This window comes from Acomys minous, assembly GCF_964271855.1.
Source record: "Acomys minous genome assembly, chromosome: 14".
Lineage (NCBI taxonomy): Eukaryota > Metazoa > Chordata > Mammalia > Rodentia > Muridae > Acomys > Acomys minous.
In genome coordinates this window covers 83,249,868-83,269,776 of record NC_140496.1, presented here as the reverse complement: position 1 = coordinate 83,269,776, position 19,909 = coordinate 83,249,868, and the positions used below count along the sequence as shown (strand labels likewise).

At 41.5% G+C, this 19,909-nt stretch overlaps 1 protein-coding gene and 1 long non-coding RNA gene across 5 annotated transcripts in view; one reads left to right on the top strand and one right to left on the bottom strand.

Moving 5' to 3' along the window:
- LOC311583349 overlaps window positions 1-12,160 on the bottom strand; it is a 43,912-nt gene extending 31,752 nt beyond the window's left edge. The window contains exon 1 of the long non-coding RNA XR_014774466.1: window positions 12,090-12,160. This is a non-coding gene — a long non-coding RNA (uncharacterized lncRNA). The remainder of the gene's footprint in view (window positions 1-12,089) is intronic.
- Window positions 12,161-12,244: 84 nt separating this feature from the next.
- The window catches only part of AP1AR (adaptor related protein complex 1 associated regulatory protein), a 34,404-nt gene continuing 26,739 nt past the window's right edge, over window positions 12,245-19,909 (top strand). Inside the window, exon 1 of one of the 4 annotated variants that reach the window (XM_084756357.1) lies at window positions 12,245-12,640. In XM_084756357.1, coding sequence (XP_084612483.1) covers window positions 12,453-12,640 — 188 coding nt within the window. In that variant the 5' untranslated portion in view covers window positions 12,245-12,452. The remainder of the gene's footprint in view (window positions 12,641-19,909) is intronic. The other 3 variants (XM_084756354.1, XM_084756356.1, XM_084756353.1) reach the window with 3 other exon arrangements.

Here is a 19,909-nt window from a genome sequence, read left to right as displayed (position 1 = left end):
AATGGTTATTGTGCTGTGTGATCCATAATCGTTTCAGTCAAGATAGGTGGGAGAGGAAGCAACAGAACAGTGGCATGGGAAAGGAGGCTTCCTGTGCACCCACACACTACACACACGTGCACCACATTCAACATGCACACACACACACACACACACACACCCATGTAACTGCACTTTCATTGTATTTGGTGTCTACCTACAGGAAGTTCACTAGCCATCATGTTAACCTTGGGATGGATTAGATTAACAGGTTACCTCCCTTCTAGGCAGCCATCGTCTTACCATTGAACCCAACAATTCTCAGACTTTTAATGTATAAAGCATGTTAGATCCACGATAGAGATTTAAGCTGTCTCCCCATTCTCATATCTACCAAATAACAAAAAGCAATGTAAAATTTTGTGTTCTCAAGATTGTTTCTGATAGTTACAGAAAACCCTACAGGCGAGTTCATCTCCTTGTTAGCAGTTCTGTCAAAGCCATAACTTAGATATACAGTACACTGTGGAAAGCTAACTTGGAAATCAGGAATTACACTAGGCTAGATGTCAATACGAATTTGAATGCCAGGTAGGTCTTAGGCTTCTACAAGTCATCGATATGTGAATTATTCATTGGTTTGTTTAGCCAGTTGGCATGTCTTGATCCTATTCTAAGTGCCAGGCCCTAAACTGTTAGCTAAGGATTTAGTTGTAAACTAATATGGAGACAGTTCCTACTTTGGAAGAACTAACATTAAAATCCACCTTACTATACTATTGTGGGAATCCAACAAGATAATTGAATGAAAAGTAGTTTGCTAAAATGTACTAGAAGTTATATCTAAAAATGGCTCAACATGCACTACTTTTTATTTTCTTAAATAATTTTTTATTAATTTATTCATATTAAATCTCAATGGTTATCCCATTCCTTGTATCCGCCCATTCCTCCCTCCCTCCCGCTTTCACCCTATCCCCCTCCCCTATGTCTGTCACTGAGGGGGGCCTCCTCTCCACAACTCTTAATTATTCAGGTTTGGAGACATTCAGAAAAGTGTGGAGCATAGTGTACTTGCATGAACTCTTTCAGCCCTAGCCTGTCTTTTTCCTTTATGCTTAAACTTACCCCTTTCTCTTCTTCCCTGAGTATTTTCCTTCTGTCTTCCCAGAACACAGTTCCTATCCTGAATGTTGTGCTTGTCTTTTGAATGGACGTAATGTGTGTTTTTAACATTAGTGTCTAAATGTGTACTCGTATGATAAAGTTACATATAAAGAATATTGCACTGTACACTGTATTCCTACCATTACTTCTTATGGCAACTACTCATGCTATGCCAGTCCAGGGGAGTGTCCATGTCATCAACACGATGTAGCTTGCCGAGGAGCAGAAGATTCCTGCTTAGGGGTTAACTACTGTGGCCGGATTGGGTGATAATTATCATACATCATTTCACTGCCTGATCTTTTTCACTGAATACAACGTTATTTATAAAACAGTAAGCTGTGGCTGTATTTTGTAGACTTCTGTCATGAAACAATGATTTCTCAAACTTGAGCATATTAACACTTCCTGGGAAACTTGAAAACAGCTCCCCACGGAGGCCAGACTAGACCAGTCAAAACTGTTAAGATAGATTGAGTACTGATTGGGCTTTTAAAATTCCCTTTTCTTCTCAACTTCCAAAATGCTATTAAAGTGTTTTGTAGTTGACAAGCTAATCTAAGTTAATATAGAAATCAGTGTACAAGTTTTAAGATTTAAGATTAATTTTGTGTTGTACTCTAAATAAGTTAATCAATATTACAAAGCTATTTGCTAGACATGCAAGCTATAGCTTATTCATCAGCACTCTATAATTTCCAATTCTTTCCAGACTTTGATACCTTGTCACTGCAATCTTTTGATACAGGTGTCCCTAATGATTCTCGTTTCTTAGCTATGATTTCATGCAGGAAAGGGTTAATAAATTCCCCACCAACTCAATAGTAGTTAGTGACTTGTGGTCTCAATACACACAGAATTTTTCTTACTAAAATTTGACTTAAAATGTTAACCCATAGCCAGACCTCACAGCATAGGCATATAATCTCAGCTACTGAGGATGCTGGGACAGAAAGGTTGCAGGTTCCAGACCATCCTGAGAAACTTAATGAGACCCTGTCCAAACTTAAAACAAGACAAAACAAACAAACAAAAAAAGTACATAGAAGGCTAGTGTAGATGCACTTTTAAAATAGATTTTTATTTTGATTTCTTGTGTCTCTTTCTCTCTTCTCTATCCCAGTCCCTTCCAACACTCCAACGCCAGGCAGGAGAGAAAAAAAAGTTAGTGGAGAGAAGAGGTGTACTTCTCTTTGGCTACTTCCTGCTGTTTAGGGTCATTAGCTTCTTTGGGGTGATACCAATTCCTGTCATCAGGATATTTAGCCAGCAACAGCAAATGCAGCAGCAGCCTTCTATTCCTCTTCCAACCATGTCCTCCAAGAGTTCTTCTCCCAACCCTTCCTCTTTCTCTCTGGAATCTCATATTTATATCCTCTCAGAGTCTGCACAAGATGTTTTCCAACTGGCAAAAACCTCACCCCACCATGAGGCAGTCTCATGAGGCTGTTATCAGCTTTGGACAAACTAGAGCAGCCTCCATATCCCACACCATGGATTAAAACAAAAACATGTTTACATAACATAACTGAGTTTTTAAAGAAATCAAAACTTCTACAACAGCCTATCTTAGTGGCAGAAGACTTGCCTAGCATGTGTGGGCCCCTGGTTTAAACCTCAATTCTGGAAAAGAAAAAGAAAATAAATAAATTGACCTTGTTGAAGTTTTTCAGTCCTCAATTATTGTGAAATTATTTACATAGACTATTATCTTTGTTGGCATATCATATTTAATTAAGTTGAACACATTCCTAGGAGTATTCAAAAGGAGGGTGAGCCTGCACTACCTTTACTATGTGTTTTTGGTGATTCTCAATAAGGGCCAATATTGATCTCCAGGGCATATCTGTCAACTATCTGAAGAAAGTGGGGGTTGTTATGGGAGAAAGTAGGTATAGCTGCCATGCCTGCAGAGACCAAGGATGCAGCTAAACACCCTTCAGTGCACAGGACAGCCCTGTGACAAAGAAACATCTGGTCCCAATACTAATGATGCTGAGATTTAAGAAGCCCTCTTCTAGGGACTGTTATGTACACACTAAATTTATCAGCCCACACTGAAACTATGTTAACAATTTTTACTAATAGAAAAAAAGCTCACAGTGAAAATTACAGGATCCCAATGAACACTTCCTTTATTGATTTTCTTCAATATAATGCAATTTCAATTTTTTGCTGTGTTTTTTTTAAAAATACAGTCAACTTTCCTCTTTAAAAAAAACAAAACAAAAAAACCCCAAAAACTTAGTGGCTCATTCTTACCCACTTCATTCATTCTTTTCTATGAATCTGGGTGCCCATCTGCTATTGTTTCCTGTAGGCGGGTGCGCTCCCTTTAGCTTTTGTTTTTCTTTCTTTTTTCTTTTTGTGTGGTAGAAAATTCTATTGCATTGACGTCTCTCAGCTTGTGTTTACTGGAAAATGTTCTTTTTTGCCTTCATTTTTAAAGACAATCTAGCTGACAGAGTCCATCAGTCTCCTCTCCCTGCCCTTTTCATGACTGTAGTCCTTTAGAGACACTGCTATGCTTTGCCTTACTTGAGAGTAATTTTGTTTTGTGGTCCTGGCTTAGGATCCAGCCAGGAAGCATGCTAGTCAAGTGCTCTGCTTTGAAGCAGAACAGCCAGCCTCCCAGATGGTGTTCTTACTGTTGTTCCTCCTATAGTTGGATTTTTTTCCTCCTGTGTTGTGGGTTTTCCTTTGTTTCCATGTGTTGTTTTTGTTCTTTGATTGTTTGATTTGATTTGGTTTTTTTGTTTTGTTATTGTTGGGTTTTTTGGTTTTGTTGTTAACTTTTCTCCTTATCTTTGTATTCACCAGCTTTTACATGACCCAGTGCAGATTCTTTATAGTTATACTGTTAGTGTACATCAAGTGTTCCTAAATCCGTGTGTTGTGGGACCCACACAGGCCTTCATCCATAAAAATAAAGACACCAACACCTTTTACTACTTCAAAGCTGAGGCCTTAGGCGAGCAGATTCTAAATTAGCTCTTCTAAGTTAACCCAACCACCCAGCCCCATCCAGCCATGTGCTTAGCTATACCATCCTGGGCTACAGTCATGTCCTTCTCCTCTCCTGGTGAAAACCCTACATCTCTCTTCTTCCCAGAGTTCCTTTCTCTCTCTCATGAAATCCCTTCTTCCACTTCCTGCCCAGCTAATTGGCTATGAGATTTTTATTAAAGCCCATCATTCTGATGGGCTTTAGGTAGGTGAGGAAGGATAGAAAGAGATACAACTTCACACAGTGTACCCTAACATCTGTGGCTAGGTGTTTTATCAATTTTATTATTCTCTTTCACTGAATATGGTGGTGCATATCTGTAAGCCACTTTGGAGGAGAGGCAGGAGACTCAGGAGTTCAAAGGCAGCTTCTTCTATAGACAGAGTTCATAACCAGCCTGCTTACATGAGTTCCTGACTGGGGAAAAAGACAAAAGTAAAAGTAAAACACAACCCAAATTATTTGCCATTATTTTCAAATTATTTTTTTCCTATCCAACTCTCTCTTCTTCTGGAACCCAGACACAGCACACTGCCATCTGACATGGCCTCCCAGGCTGTTTCCTCGCCTCTATTCCTTAGTCCTTTTGCTCTCTTCATTTGCAAAGAACTTTTAAGTTAATTACTTCTTTACATTTCATTCTGTGATCTGCTGGGAAGCTCAACTGATATGTTCTTTGTGCTTTTGGAAGAAAATATACTCAATTCTTAATTCCCAACTTGCTTGGTGTCATTTCTGTTTCTCTCTCAAATATCACATGCCTTAACCTTCTGGACCACACGGTTGTAATAGCTCTGTTGAAGCTCTCATTCAGAGTCTGGTAACCAGGTCTATGTCTCAGCATGTTTTCACTTTCTACATTTTCTCTTGCATATGGGCCTCCTTTCTACTTATTTTTGCACCCATTTAAAAAATTTTAATTTATTGACATTCTTTAAACAGCAACATTAAAGAGAAAGTGTAAATTTGTTTTGTTTTTTGTAATTGTCCCTAAAGAGTAAGGTTCTTTTTCTTTCCTTTAAAGTGACAGCAATTATGTTGAACAGAGACAAGCCACATTTCTTTAGGTCTTAACTTACTGGGAATTTGCCTTAATTTTCAAATGATAACTGTGTACCTCAGGTATTTGTTTGGTGTTTTTTTTTTTTTTTCATTTTATTTTGATTCACAGCTCAGAGGAAGGCTGTTACAGTTTCAGATAGTTTTGACTCTCTGTCAGGTTTAGCCATTGGGCCCAAAGAGTCCAAGTGCTATGCGGATATGGAAGAACATGTGTCTCATCTACTTCCCAGTCTCTCTTGCGTTCTTGGCCATGCTGTGACTGCTGTGTGGGAAAGTGGGTGCTTTATTTTCAAATCAGCAGATATTCTGCTTATCTGATGCATTATCCCACATGAACCCAGACTTAGTAGGTCTAAAATCTGAAAATGAAAACTTAGAACTGAAATAAAACAATAATATTTGAAATGAGAAAAGAGGGTTGACTACAGCTGGGATTACATGAATGCATACTGGCTATGACATCACGGCAAAGAACTGGGTCATCTAAAGTCAGCTCTGATCACAAGTGTGCTGACGGTGCCACTGATAGCAGTGATCCAAAACACTTTCCTAAGACCACTCCTCCTTCTGTGGCCTGAAATCAGATTTGCAAAGTTATGTGACAATGAGTAGGGTGCCAGCTAGACAGCTCCACACTGCTCCCTACAGCAACCTGAAGATCTCTCTTAGAGACAAGTGAAGCTGGAATTCTCGACTGAGTCAGTATGAAGCAGAGTTGAAGTTAGTTAAGACAAATTCTAAGATAGATTTTAAGCTCTAAGGCTAAATACAAAAAGAAGTGCTGAGAAAGGATAAGACACATCGAAATGTGGGCGGGGCTCCTCAGAGAGTTGTGCTTAACTGTCTGTCCTTACAGCAGCTAAATACAAATCTTTGGAGGCTTCTGAAGTTACATCTCAAAGAGTTACTGAGGAATGTATTTGTCTGTTTGTTTTTCAAGACAGGGTGTCTCTATGTAGCCTTGGCTCTCCTAGAACTGATTTTATTGAGCAGGCTGGCCTCAAACTCAGAGAGCCACCTACCTCTGCCTCCAGAGTGCTGAGACTAAAGATGTGTGCCATCACTGCCTGACACAGCTCAAGGACATTTTGCGGAATTAAAATGAAATGATAGAGCATTCCTGAAGTTCTCAGGATAGGATTATAGCTGATGAGGTCAAAGCCTATGGCATAAGAGATGCATAAGGCAGCTAAGACATATTATTATCACTGTAAGTAAAGTTTATAGTCCTGTTCATGAGATTCCCAGAGGCAGTTAGGAGGAACAAGGTCATATATGCTCAGGCCTTAGACATGGTTAATTACTATTTTAACACTCTTACTTGGAATACTTCTGTATGAAAGGAATTGTCTTTAGGTAGGCAACCTCCAGAACAAATATTAATTGTCCTGGAACCTTTGGCTTGTCAGCTGGTGAGAGACTTCAAACTTCCACTTTGGACTGAAAGGCTCCCTTCCTCTCATATTCCCTTATATCCCATCCTCCTATCCTGCCTCAAGCCTAGGCAACAGCTTCATCATGTTTTCGAAGTCAGCCTCAGAATTAACAGATTATTTCTGTCATTGTCAGAAGTTTCATTAGAAGCAAGGCAAGGATCACGGTATTTGCCATTCATTGGGGAAACTGTTAATATTGCATTGTGGGACAAGACACTGACAATGGGAGGTGATGAATCATGTAAATGCTCAGTGTTTGGTCTCAGCACTTCCCCCTGTAGGTGTTCAAGACTCTCTTGTTTTCAGGAGGATGGTTAAGACCTGTGCTGTTTCTCACCCTTTTTGCCATGATGTTTGATGTCATGCCCAGACCCTAAAGACTCTAACTGAATGCTTCTGTGTGAGGCTTTTCCAATGGACGGCATTGCAAAGATATCCTTGGTGTGGAGGTACTACCCCCTTTCCACTGTTCTGTCATGCCATGTTTCTACAGGGGTGAGCAACCCCCTGCAGAGTGAGTCCATTCAAAGTAGGCACCTTCAGACATGGTCATACTCTGTTAAGGCAGGAAGCATGTTTCCACAGCACAAATGAACCATTGCAGAAATCAGTGTCTATCTTCAAGGGACTTGGGAATATCTAAATTCCTTCCTTGTTCGATGTTCAGAGGTTTTTCTGGTATGGTAGCTATTTCCTTTAATAGCTACATCTGTGTGACCTTAGAAGTTCCTCCTAACACTACACTTAGTGGTTCTCTGTGCTATGTTCTCCTTGTTCTAACTAGCAATGTGGTTTCTGGTTTGGCATGAAGAGATTTTCAACAAACTATGCCCAATAAATGTAATATGACCCTTGTATAATCGTTTGTGTGAATGCCTCTTTTGTGAAATGAAAATGTTTGGCGAGCAAAGAGGGAAACAAATCCCCTACTGTCGTGTTCTGAACAATGTTGAGCAACTAAACTGCTTTACCACACACCCATGAGGCAGACAACAAGCTGCTAGTGACTCAGTTAAGTAATTACCTTCTGTGTCTTTAAACACACTTCCTTGTGCTTATTTCCTTTGAAATACATCTATATAGCTCATTTCTCTATCATGAAAAGTAAGGGATTTCATCTGGCTCTGTTTTGCAGGTCTTTCTGTGTGCTTGCTGTGTGTTTCCTCAGCCCTGATAAAAGCCTTTCTTCATCTGTAGAGAATTTATAAGTAGCTGAACTACTTCATATGTTAGTATAAAAGAGTTAGGCAGTTCTGTGCCAACTTAAACCTGAATAAGATAATTGGTCTTTCACATCATATTTTAAGCTGACGAAGCAAGATGTTCAGAATCATGATGCAAGAGTCTTGCATTAAGACTGTTCTGCTTGGGTTCTCAAAAGTTATGGCTACTAGGTAGCAAGCAGTGTCTCCTCTTAACTCACTGGATACATTAACTTTTAGTCACCACAAAAGAGGTAGCTTATGGGGCAAAGTCTGAGAATTGGAGAGTTTTTTCTTTTATTCCGGGCATGTTTTCTTTCCTTCTCTCCTTTAATGCCTGCCCCTGAAGCAGGATGTCACTGTGTAGTTCTGGCTGTCCTAAACCATCTGCCTCTGCCTCCTGGGTACTGGGGTTAAAGGGTAAGGGGACATATTTTCTTAAGATCTGACTTCAAGCCTGAGGGTGAGTCTAAAAGGTTGAATTTTGAAAAAGGAAGCATTTCTTCACAGGATACTTCTACGGAAACAACAATGCCCACTTAGTAATCAGAAACACTGACACTTGGGGGATGGAAAGTCCATATAATGCAGTATAGGGGTGACTATGTGAAGGAGTTGGCATAGTTCATCCTCACAAGGCAAGTCTTTATTACTTTTATTTTGTTGACAAGGTCTACTGTAATTTCTGTTTTACACAGGTCATATGCCATACCCTGTGTTTGGTAATCTAAACCATGAAATGAATTAGGAGACGTTTGTGCTCCTGTTTGGTAATAAGGAACACAGAAGTCTTCCTAAGAACTGTTGTGTATGAGAACATGAGAGCACACAAAGAGATTACTAACCAATGAAAAATTCCGAGTAAAGAAAATCAAATTTGGAATCACGTGATCAGAAGGCAGCTAGAAGGTATAAAACATACCCTGACTCTAGAGCCTCTATGGAAAACAATGACTTCATAATAAAATACTACAGAAAAGAATTTTGAAGAGGGTGAGGAAGAGAGCCACCATATACCTGGAAGGCAAGCCACCATATACTCTAGAAGGCTGACATGAAAAGTCCTCTACTAGGCAGGCAGGTGGTGCACACCTGTGATCCCAGCACTTGGGGAGGCAGAGGCAGGTGATCTCTGTGGGTCTGAGGCCAGCCTGGTCTACAAAGTGAGTCCAGGACAGCCAAGGGTACATAGAGAAACCTTGTCTCAAAAAAAGAAGTACTCCACTCAACTTAATCTATATATGTATGTGTCTCTCATGGATAAGCTCAATATTATATTTGGTCAATTTTCATATAATTTCATATAATATACTCTCTGGCTAGGATAAATCCCATATATGTATCTTGGAATATTCTTGGCTATGGCTATTACTAACTTTACCTTTTGCCCAAACTTAAGAGAAGCAAGATTATATCTTAGTAGGGACCCAAGCCTATGTCACTACAACTAGGTTTTCTTCACACTCACCTGCCTCATAAATATCCTTTACAGCTATAGGTTTTCTTTCTGTCCGTCCTAAAGCATCAATACGTAGCAGGCTGAATTAAAAACTTCAAAACTGCATTTCACATATTTATTCAGAAAGGTTTCCCCCCTTAGAGCAGGTGATATACACCTATAACCTTACTGTTCACTCAGTAGTGGGAAACAGAAAGATCCCCAGTTTGAGCTAAGTTTGAGCTACATGTCAAGACCCTATCTCAAAAAACAAGCATTTTCACACATTATTCAAAAAGTATTTTCCTCTCTTATTAGCTTTCAAAAAACGTTTCTGATGACTACGTAATGTGAATGTACCAGCAAACTTACCATCCTTTCACATGTTAATCATTTATTTGGTGACTACTAATACATATTTTCACATGAATTTCCATAATGAGTTTCACTGTCCGAGGCTCAAAATTTGCTGCGCCCTTGAAGATGATGGGGTATTTTGCTTGCAAACTTTTTTTAACTTAACAGGTGAATGACATTATTTTAAGTTGCTTAATTTGCTTAGTGAAGTGTGTGGGTTTTTTTTAAAGGTTTATTTGTCTACATTGATTATGAAGACCATTCACATCCTTAACTAAGACATGGCTTAACCAGTGTTGGGGGGCTTCTAAGAGCACCTATGAGAAGTGGCCTGTCAAGTCGGCAGCTGTAATTCATTAAGCTTTGCTGCTGTTTTTGAGACAGGGTTTCACCCTCTCCCTCTAGATGGCCTGGACCTTCCATATGTATACCTCAGCTGAGGCTGGCCTCAAACTCACAGATACCTACCTGTTCTGCCCCCTCACAGCTGCAGTTACATCCAGCCCATTTCTTAAGCTTTTTCAATTAGCAATTATCATGGTGTCACATGGAATTTCAAGAAATAACGCATCAGGGCTGGAGAGATGACTTAGAGGACTTGACTGGGTTCCCAGAGAACCTACATCTGGTGACTTATAACCACCTGTAAGTCCAGCTTGTGGTGATCCAGTGCCTTTTACTGGCTTCCACAGGCATCTGCATGGATATGGCACACCCCTACACACCCACACACCCCCTACACACAGCCCCATCCCCCTACACACACCCACACACCCTACACACACCCACACACCCTGCACACACCCTTACACACCCCACATACTCCTACACACACACACACACACACACACACACACACACACACACACACACATTACTTGTTAGTACCATCTACTGTACCTTAAGCTTCTTTCCCTCAATAGGACTGTCTGACAAAACCACAGTGAAGTACCACAGATGGGGTACACTGATAGCCACAGAACCAAAATACAGACTTCCTATCATGAGCCCACTTCTCATTAGCTGCCCCTAGGAACTCTTTACCGTGTTTGTAATTTGTATCGCTTTGTATTTCAAAAAGATGTCCTGTAGGTATACTTATGTAATATGTAAGCTTTGCAAATTTGGATTTTTTAATTCAGCATAATTTTCTGCAGACTCATTCACTTGAGGTATGTTTATCAACATTATGGGTAACATCCATAGGATGCATGTACCAGCTTCCTTAAACATTTATAGTTCGATTGCCAAGACCCATTTATTAATATTGATTTCAGGTACTGGACGAGAGAAAGAAAATGCACTAACAATTTAGGAAACAATTAAGTCATTTCACCGGCATCCAATGAGCAATGAGTTTGTGTACTTAGATATGGAAGAATCAAGTACACTAGTTAAGTGCTAAGACTGAAATCCTGATTGGTCTTTGATGGTAAGAACGAACAAATGTGTAGCTCAAATAATGTTTTACCATTACTACTATTTTTTCAGTGGAACTACTTCACTGGCACTGAAGCAGGTTAAAATGGTAAGATCTGGTTGTCAGAGAAGCAGCTATCGACAGGACTAGGCATTTATGAAACTACCATTATATCCAATTGGGGCGGGAGCAGCGTTTCATTATATATAGTCCTAGCTGGCCAGACACTGGCTCCTTAAACCAGGCTGGCCTCCAACTCACAGAGACTCCTGCCTTCTGCTTTTAAAGCTACTTGGTATCTGAAACCATAGCATGTGAGGGCACGGATTTCCAACCCCTCAACCTTATTCTTACTTTTGGGCAGGATAATTGAAGTAAAAACGGCCAGTCCTCCTGAAAACTCAAGACCTTTTTGCTGATTCTCTCTTGTTCTCAACTTCTCCATCTGAAATTACTTGAACGAGAGAGAGAGAGAGAGAGAGAGAGAGAGAGAGAGAGAGAGAGAGAGAGAGAGAGAGAAAGAGAGAGAGAGAAGGTGGGGGTGGGGGGGGGTAGCCCAGGCTGATTTCCAATTTAAATGTATCTGAGGATGACCCTGAGCTATGTTTCTGCTTCCATTTCTCAAAGTGCTCGGATTGTATATTTTCCACACGTCTACCAACTGAGCTACATCCCCAACCTGGAAAATTTCGTTTTTAATAAAAGAAAACCTGGCTAGTAGTACACCACTAATGTCTCTCCACTGCGCTGGCAGTATAGAAACTGCCACGCAAACGAGAATATTTGAAAACTAAAAAACAAAACAAAACAAAAAACCTTTTGGTGTACTCTAAGTAATGGCAATGAATGCCTAGCCTCTACCTCCAGCTAAGGTGCAGTACTGGAAGGCACTCGCTGGGTGATCCGACCCGCTGCTGCAGACCGGAGGCTTGCATGCTTTAGGTACAAAGTTCGAAGGCTGAGTTTGCGCTCAAGGCTCCCTGCTCGACAGCGACCACAGCGCAGAGAGAAGGTAACTCACCTTTTAGGATCCGGGTTCAACACACAGTACCTACAACCGCGAACAGCGCCTCCTGCCAAGCTGAGACAGCCAATCCAGAAGCTAGTGGAAATGACGCACACGCCGGCCGCCGGAAATGGGACCGCCGGAAGCGTGTCCAATGGGAGCGCAGGAGCTGCAGGGGGCGTGGCCGCACAGGCCTCCCGCGGCTGCCGGGGCGGTGACGGGCGCTGGCGGGTGGCTAAGCAGGCCATGCGGACGGCTGGCGACCCGGGACCCCACGGCTCCGCGCTCGTCCCTCGCGCCGCGGTAGCCGGGAGCCCGCTGGCTTAGCGGCGGCCTTTGTTCCCTGCGTCGCCGTCTGCCGCGCTCCGGCCGGCGCGGATGCAGCTGCTCCACCTGGGCTCGCGCTCAGGGGCTGGAGGAGGAACGGCGGCGCCGGGCGGCATGCGATGGGGAACTGCTGCTGGACGCAATGCTTCGGGCTGCTCCGCCGGGAAGCAGGTCGGCTGCAGCGAGCGGGCGGAGGGTAAGAGACAGCGGAGTCCCGAATGCATGGCCGGGGATTGGCGGTGGTGGTGCTAGCCGCCCCCAATCCAGGCAACCTGTCCCCGAGGATTTGCCTCGGGAGGCAGCGTCTCCCGTAAGCACCTTGCACTGCCGCCTGGACACACCCTGCTTTGAATTTAATGCCACAGCGTCTGTCTCTCTACTGATCTTCCTTTGGGGCCTTGACAGAGCAGATGAAAGTCTGGTCCCAAGGTTGATGGTTCAGGTGCATTTTAAGTAGAAGTCACTTCTGCTCCAGACTCTGATGAACTAACTCTGTTAGGTAAAGAGCTACTGGATCACAGTGCACACTGGCCATTTAAGTGATTGGTGCGGCTGTTTGAGATTCTTTTTATAGTAATACTTAGAAATTTGGGGAGGGCTTTGTGATTGCCCTCAGATGTTTAGTAATGTAGTCAAAGTATCACTGAACATCATTTCTCTTTTGTGAAAGTGGGATATGCTAAAGATTTTTCTATCCACACCATCCAGTAGAATTTTTTATGCTTATTTCATTGTTATGCCTTTTATTTTCTAGAGTACTGAAAGAAAAGAGGGGCACATAGTGTTGGTTTTATTGTTAACTAAGTATTTCCCAGAAATTTAAACCTAGAACCAAAAATCAAAGCCAGCCACTTTATGTAAAGAACATGTCTATTTTGTACTATCTTAAGTGTAGTGCCAACTTTTCAGCCAATAGCTTTGTAGCACAAAGCTTTCAGCATACACAAACTGAAACCAAGTGATTTGTACTTCAAATCTTTGGGTCATGGAGACATTATAAAATATGATTGACCAATCAGGCAGTGTGCCTCTTAGGAGACAAAGCAGCTAAGGCTTTACCCCATGCATCCCCTGAATGGGAGAAGATGGACTTAAAAGATCTGTGCTAAGTTTGTTATTTTGACTTTTCTGATTTCCATACTATTGCTGTCCACAGGGATGTGACAGCTGTTTTTATCTTGTGATCCAAAATCATGTTATCCTAATGTGGATGAACCTGTTCACTAAGCTGTGCACGAAGGCTCGCAGAAGCTCTGGCCATGCATTGCCTTTGGGTTTATTATCATGGGTTATTGCCGCAGATGGTGTAATGTTCTAACTCTGCGAAGGAGTGTTTTGGATTCTGTGGTAGACAAAATGTTTCTATATTTGACTATGGAGTGCCTGGGTTTTGGAAGACTCTTTTTAAACAGTAATTTTACAAACTATGTTTTAACTATTACATTGTTTATTAAAATTGTGGATTCTACTGGTTGAGCACAGGCTTTGCAGCATAGAGTAGGAATAGCAGGAGGAAATCAGTGAGCCATGTGTACGTTGTCTGTAGATTTGTCATACTACTCGATCGTGAATCTACACTTTGTTTTGGCCGACACCTTGAGTAAGTCCTGTGGGCTGCGGATGCTGACATCTCAGACCACATGATCAGTCTTGTTTCTTTTCATCTGTAAGCATAGATTTCAACAGTTCCCTTACTTGAGTCTTCTCATAAACTTAATGCTTAGTATTAGTCTTAACAGTTCTTAGCTGCTTCCTGGAAGCATGTAGTTACTTACACATTAATGTTAAACCGCTTTTCAGTTTCCTTGCTGTTAGTCGTTTTCTTTAACACATGCATCTGGACAGGTAATGGGTCCTTCTGAAGGTGGGAAAAGATGGGTAATCACAAAGCTTGCTTTGATTTCATGACTAGTGAGAATTAGGACATCCTGGGCTTTGTTAGGCTCATTTAAGGTGGACTCCACAGGGGTGCTTTATGATTGGAAGCCTGATTTCTTAGCCTTGCAAATTTCCCAGGAGTCTCAAAATGAGATCACTTACTCTACACTATGTAATCTCAGCACTATAATTATCAAATATACTAGAGTGTGCACTAATATTTATTTCATATGCTAGAATAGCTGTTGGCTAATCAGAATATCAATATTGTGTTGGCATGTTGGAGACCTTCCCGCCAAGAAACAAACTACTGATGGTTAGCCTTCTTCATTTTGAGGGTTAGCCTTTGGAGTAAGTGCGTACGTGTGGTTGTTAACTTTTAGCATGCCCCTGTTTAAGATGACTTAGAACTTCCAATCAGGCTGCCTCCGGTTCCCAATTCTGGGATTGGAGGTGTGTCCTACCTTGCCTGGTTTATGCAGTGCTGGGGCTCAAATCCAGGGTGTCATTCACTTTAGGGAAGCACTCTCCAGCTGAGCCCCACCCCCAGCGCTGTGTGCTGTTTGTTCTTAGATAGGTTCTTCGGAACCTGCTTGCGTTTTGCTGTGCTGTGTTTTAACTGTCACCTTTTGGCTGCTGGACAGCTGCCCACTCTTGCTCCAGGTAAGTTGTAGTATGGCTTCTGCAAAGATACGGTCATGTTTGGGGTGCGCTATTTAGTGGGTGTCAGCTCCTGGGGTTCTAGCAGCAGACTTGCTTCTAGGTGATAGTTTACAGTGATTTGCTTTTCCTAGTGAAAATGACGTCAGTACCTGTCAATGTTTAGCTACCACCTGTATGCTGGGCAGTATTCTAAATGCTACATGTTATCTCACTCTTTTGCACACTCCTGTCAAGTAGTAAGTGCTGTTGAAAATTGCATACTCTATCAAAATGCATGAGACCAATTTCTTATTTTTAATATAAATTTGGAATGTTTCTGTGTTCGATACTCTTAGACATGGGACCCAAGTTAAAGCATAAAACTGATTTGTATTTCATCCACACCTTTTACACTTGAAAGTGATTTTATAGAGTATTTTTCAGTCTTCCTATGGTTTTGCAGAGCTTGCTTTAAGCAGCACAGTGTCTTACTGTGTTACCCAGGCTGGCCTCAAACCCCTGCAATTTACTGTCTTCCTGTCATGTGAAGTCGGCTGTGGAATTTCCACACTGTGGCCTCATGTTGGCTCACAAAAGGTTTCAGGACTTGGGGCATTTTGGATTTTGAACTTTGAGATTGTTGTTCAACTTGTCCATGTGTTATAGACTGAGAACCAAAGCTTATAAGTTTAACATGCCTGAGATAACAGAGCTGGGATTGCAGTCAAAGTCCCTCTGAATCTAGAGCCCTTATCTTTACCTGGTAATAGCCTGCAGCTCTTTACTTTGTAGTTAAACATTTAGTTACTACCCTCTGTGTCTGAACTGTCCTGGACTTGTTTGGTGAAGAGCTTACAAATAGCTCAACAACTTGACCCTGTCTCATGTGACAGGCTTCTTGAAGGTGTGCACATGATCTCTGCAACATCACTCTGTTTTGCTTTACAAGTAAACATGTTTGTTTGTTTTTTAAATCCCAGGTGTGGGATGGGGGGGAGCTGCTCCACAGTTTGTCCAAAGCTGATAATTGCCTCCTGAAAGGGCACGTGCTGTTTGTCAGCTGTGAACCACCTCATGGAGGGGTGTGGTTTTTGTCAGTGGGGATAAAAGCCAGCCCCAAAGAGCGACGAGGGGCTCTGAGAAAGAAGACTCGGCTGCTGACGCTAACCATTCTGCTCCTGGTTGCTCTTGGTGAAGTTGGATGAGAAGAAGTCGGAGGTATCCTGAAACAAGAACTGGACTTGCCCCAAAGAACTCAAGGACTCTAAACAGCAGGAAACAACTTAGGAAAAGCTAGGGCCCTTTTCCCCACTAACCTTCTTTCTCCCCTACCCGGTGTTGGGGTGGAGAAGGAAGAAAGAGATTTAAATAACCCCAAATAAAAATAGTTGGTTAAAAGTACACCAACACTATCTTTTCCCTTTTTGTTTCTTTCCTGCCTGGTCTTGCTCTTTCTAGCTATCAGATAAGGGGGTTTTCTGGTGTCTTTATTTAGTTCTCTTTATATGTATACTGCTTATCCCAACGAAATTTGAGCCATTCTTTTACATCAGCCACTACCCCTTTATGCACCTTTTTAGCCTACTAAGATGCTTGTACCTAGGGTCTGTCTTAGCCTCCGCTTATACACATGCGTTCTGTTGTGTTTCTGTCTAAAGTGATGCCTTTCTTGTCACCCAATTAGTGGCTTCTGAATTGCTGTCGTTGGTCTACCTGCATGTTATAGGAGTTGAGCTTTCAAAAACTACACTGAATCATGCCATTTCCTTATTTAATGACTTCTGCTACTTTCTGTTTCCTATAGCTAAATTTCTAGGTCTTGTATTTCTCCTATAGCAGCCTGATGAGTTGTGTGGAATTCAATATATATCCATTTGTATCGTGCATTTCTGGGTTTGAATAACTGTAAGTTCACATTTTATTTGCAGCAAAACCACATTAATACAAATAGATCAGAAAAAAATTTTAATTAAAAGAGCACTGAAGATTTCCTAGTTTTAATACTACACATTGATAAATCTTCATATTTTAACTTTTTGATAAACTATTACCCTTTATTTGAAAATAGTATTGACCATAGCTTGCCAGCCTTGCTGTCCTCAGTTCTCTTGATTTGTCACTCTCTTAGCATCTTGTACACCAGATGAACTGTTATCCCTGTTAAGGAACATTAGTCTCTCGCTCTTTGTTTTATGTGTAATGTTTGCCATGATAATGTGTTGCTGAGATACAGAGATCTAGGGTGTCAATGCTAAGGATTTGTTTTATTGGTGTGCATATTTATGGGCTTTGAAAAACATACAAGTGAAAGTTACTTTTCACAGTAGTAGATTTACATGGATATAAAAATCCTGCCTGCTTTGTAGTTTTGTGTTACAGCTTAGAGATTCCCAGGCCTTTGTTCTGATCTTTATTCTTCCTTAGTATATATTTTTCCCAGTGTACTTTTGGGTAGTACTGTGAAACACACGGCTTTATCTACTCCCTGAGGCTGGCCTGTTGAGTTCAGTCCTCTCCTCTGAGTTTTAAAATAATCTAATTGCTTACCATTTCCACTTGACATGAAATGCAACTTTAACCCGTCCTGCATGCTGCTCTTACCTTTTCTTCTCCCAGCCCTTTCTTCTCGTTTTTACTTTTTGTTTCTTCCCTTCTTCATACACAAGTAGTCTACAGTCACCTTAGCTGTGAATAGGATGGTCATCGTGCTTCTTCAAGACATAAGCCTTCTCAGACTTATCTGAGAAGAGGGAATCTCAGTTGAGGAATTTACTACATCAAACTGGCCTGTACATGCTTACCCTACTTCTAGGATAAAGGCTAAAATCTGTAAAACTGTTAGTATATCTTTCCAGATTCTGCATTATGCATTTCTTAGCTATTTTTCTTTTCTTGTCTCTGAGTTACATACATTCTTCCCTGAATCTATTTCTTCCCTCTTCACTTGATAACACTTACCTACTCATCTTTTCACTGGCAAGTCAAGAATTATTTTCCTAAGTCTTCCTGAAGTGAAATAAGAGCTGTCAGCGCTGCCGAACAGTCCACTTCTGAGTTCCCCTTACCTGCCAAGCTTTGCATGTGCTCCCCTGTCTGTGCCCACACTGACTTTGGCTTCCTGTTGTTGAGTACCTGGGTCATAATTAAGTTCCTAGTACATAGTAGATGCAAGTGGTTGTTAAATATAGTTTCTTAAGTATGTGAGTTTCACACCCCTGGGCTTTCATCTCTAATACTTCTAAAGGCCTTTCCCCACATTTGGGGATGGATTGAGTCCTCTTTGGGATGAATAAATCACAACCTTGCTTGTAACTTACCTTTGTGTCTATCCCATTGGACTGTAAGATTAATTTCTATCTTTAGATATTTAGAACTTTAGAATACATGTAAATATTAATATTTAGAACATGAAATTTATAAATATAAATATGTTGCTTTGGCTGTCATTCAGTAACTTAGACAAAGAAGAGAAAAAGAAGGCTCAGTGTTACACATGAGAGCATCACATGTATCATAGCATGGAAGATGAACGAGCGGGAAGCTCTTCCTGAGCTCCCTTTTTGTTACTAGCCTACTGTAGAGCAGGCTTCTCTCAGAAGGCACTGGCTGTGTGTGTGTGTGTGTGTGTGTGTGTGTGTGTGTGTGTGTGTGTGTGTGTTGGCCTTGCTTCTTGTCTTTGCCATGCACAGAGGGAAGGTCTGTTTCCACTGCTCTTGCAAGGCATAAAATTGATTTTCTGACTATCCATTCTAAAATTATCATTCAGAAGGTACTATTAATAGTAGCTATTTTTACTTTATGATTACCAGCTCTGTAAGGGCCTCCGTAGATAACATAACCAGTAAAAACTCCATAGATTGTCCCATAGCTGCAACTGTAGATATAACATCACATTTGTGGTGAGGGATTGGCCTCAGTGGAAACTGTCCCTGTCCACTGTGTGCAAGCTAGTGACCCAGGAAAGCCAATGGTTTGAGTCCCAGTACCTGGCACAAGATAGCCAGGGTAGCAGCTCAAGCAGTGAGACAGAGAACTGGACCTCTTCCCATAGGCATGATGTACCTGTGTTGACAGCAGCCCTCCTTGATACATCTGTCAGTTCTTATCCCTTCAGAGCCCAGTGGTTAGGCCTCTGCTGAATATTTGATGTCAGCTGGAAAACAGTGTCCATCATCATCTTTGTAATAGCTTTTGCCAGGTAGATGATTTATAGCCTGCCCAGTCTTTTGTTTGGGGGTGAAGGGCTGTCTTGGAAGGCTTTTAATTTTGAGTAGACTTTGGAACATTTACCTTGGCTACTCATCATTTATTTATAATATCCAACAAAATACACAGGGTTGTCTTACTGTATTTCACCAGGTAAGGTGCCAACCACAGCCTCTATTTTGCTTCTCTGTACTTCTTTCCATGTTGAGCCCACACTTAACATTTTCAGTAGTAGAATGAATGTGCAGCAATCCTGTCTCTTCTTGAGACAGCTCTCAGGGACAGTAAGGAGTATCTATAAGTCATCCATGGATGACTTTGAACTTTGGAAAGCTCCAGGCTAAGAAGGAAAATACGCTTGTTTTCTTTAATTACTTTTTGGAGCACCCGTGTGCTAGGTGTGCATTTTGTTAATGTGGTGGTCAGGGTTGTCCCTGTTATTCTTCACCACCCTTTCCTGAGAGCATTTGCCTCAGTTGGTGAAAGTTAAATGTGCATATGCTGTGACCCTAATTTTCTTCACAGCTCAGCTCTATGTGACCCTGCAGTATTTTCTGAGGACTCTCCTAGCTTTTCACATCACTGCTTTTTATCCTCTCACTACCGGAAGTCTTGCATCTTCTATGACTTACTTGCTTCCTTTTGTGTTGTACCCACTCCTGCCTCTGGCACATTGCAACACCATTAGGATCTGACACTGCTTCCCATCATCTCTCCTCGGCTAATCCTTCCGCTAGGTCACATTTTTGTTTATCTGCTTCTCTCACAGACACCACCCTAAT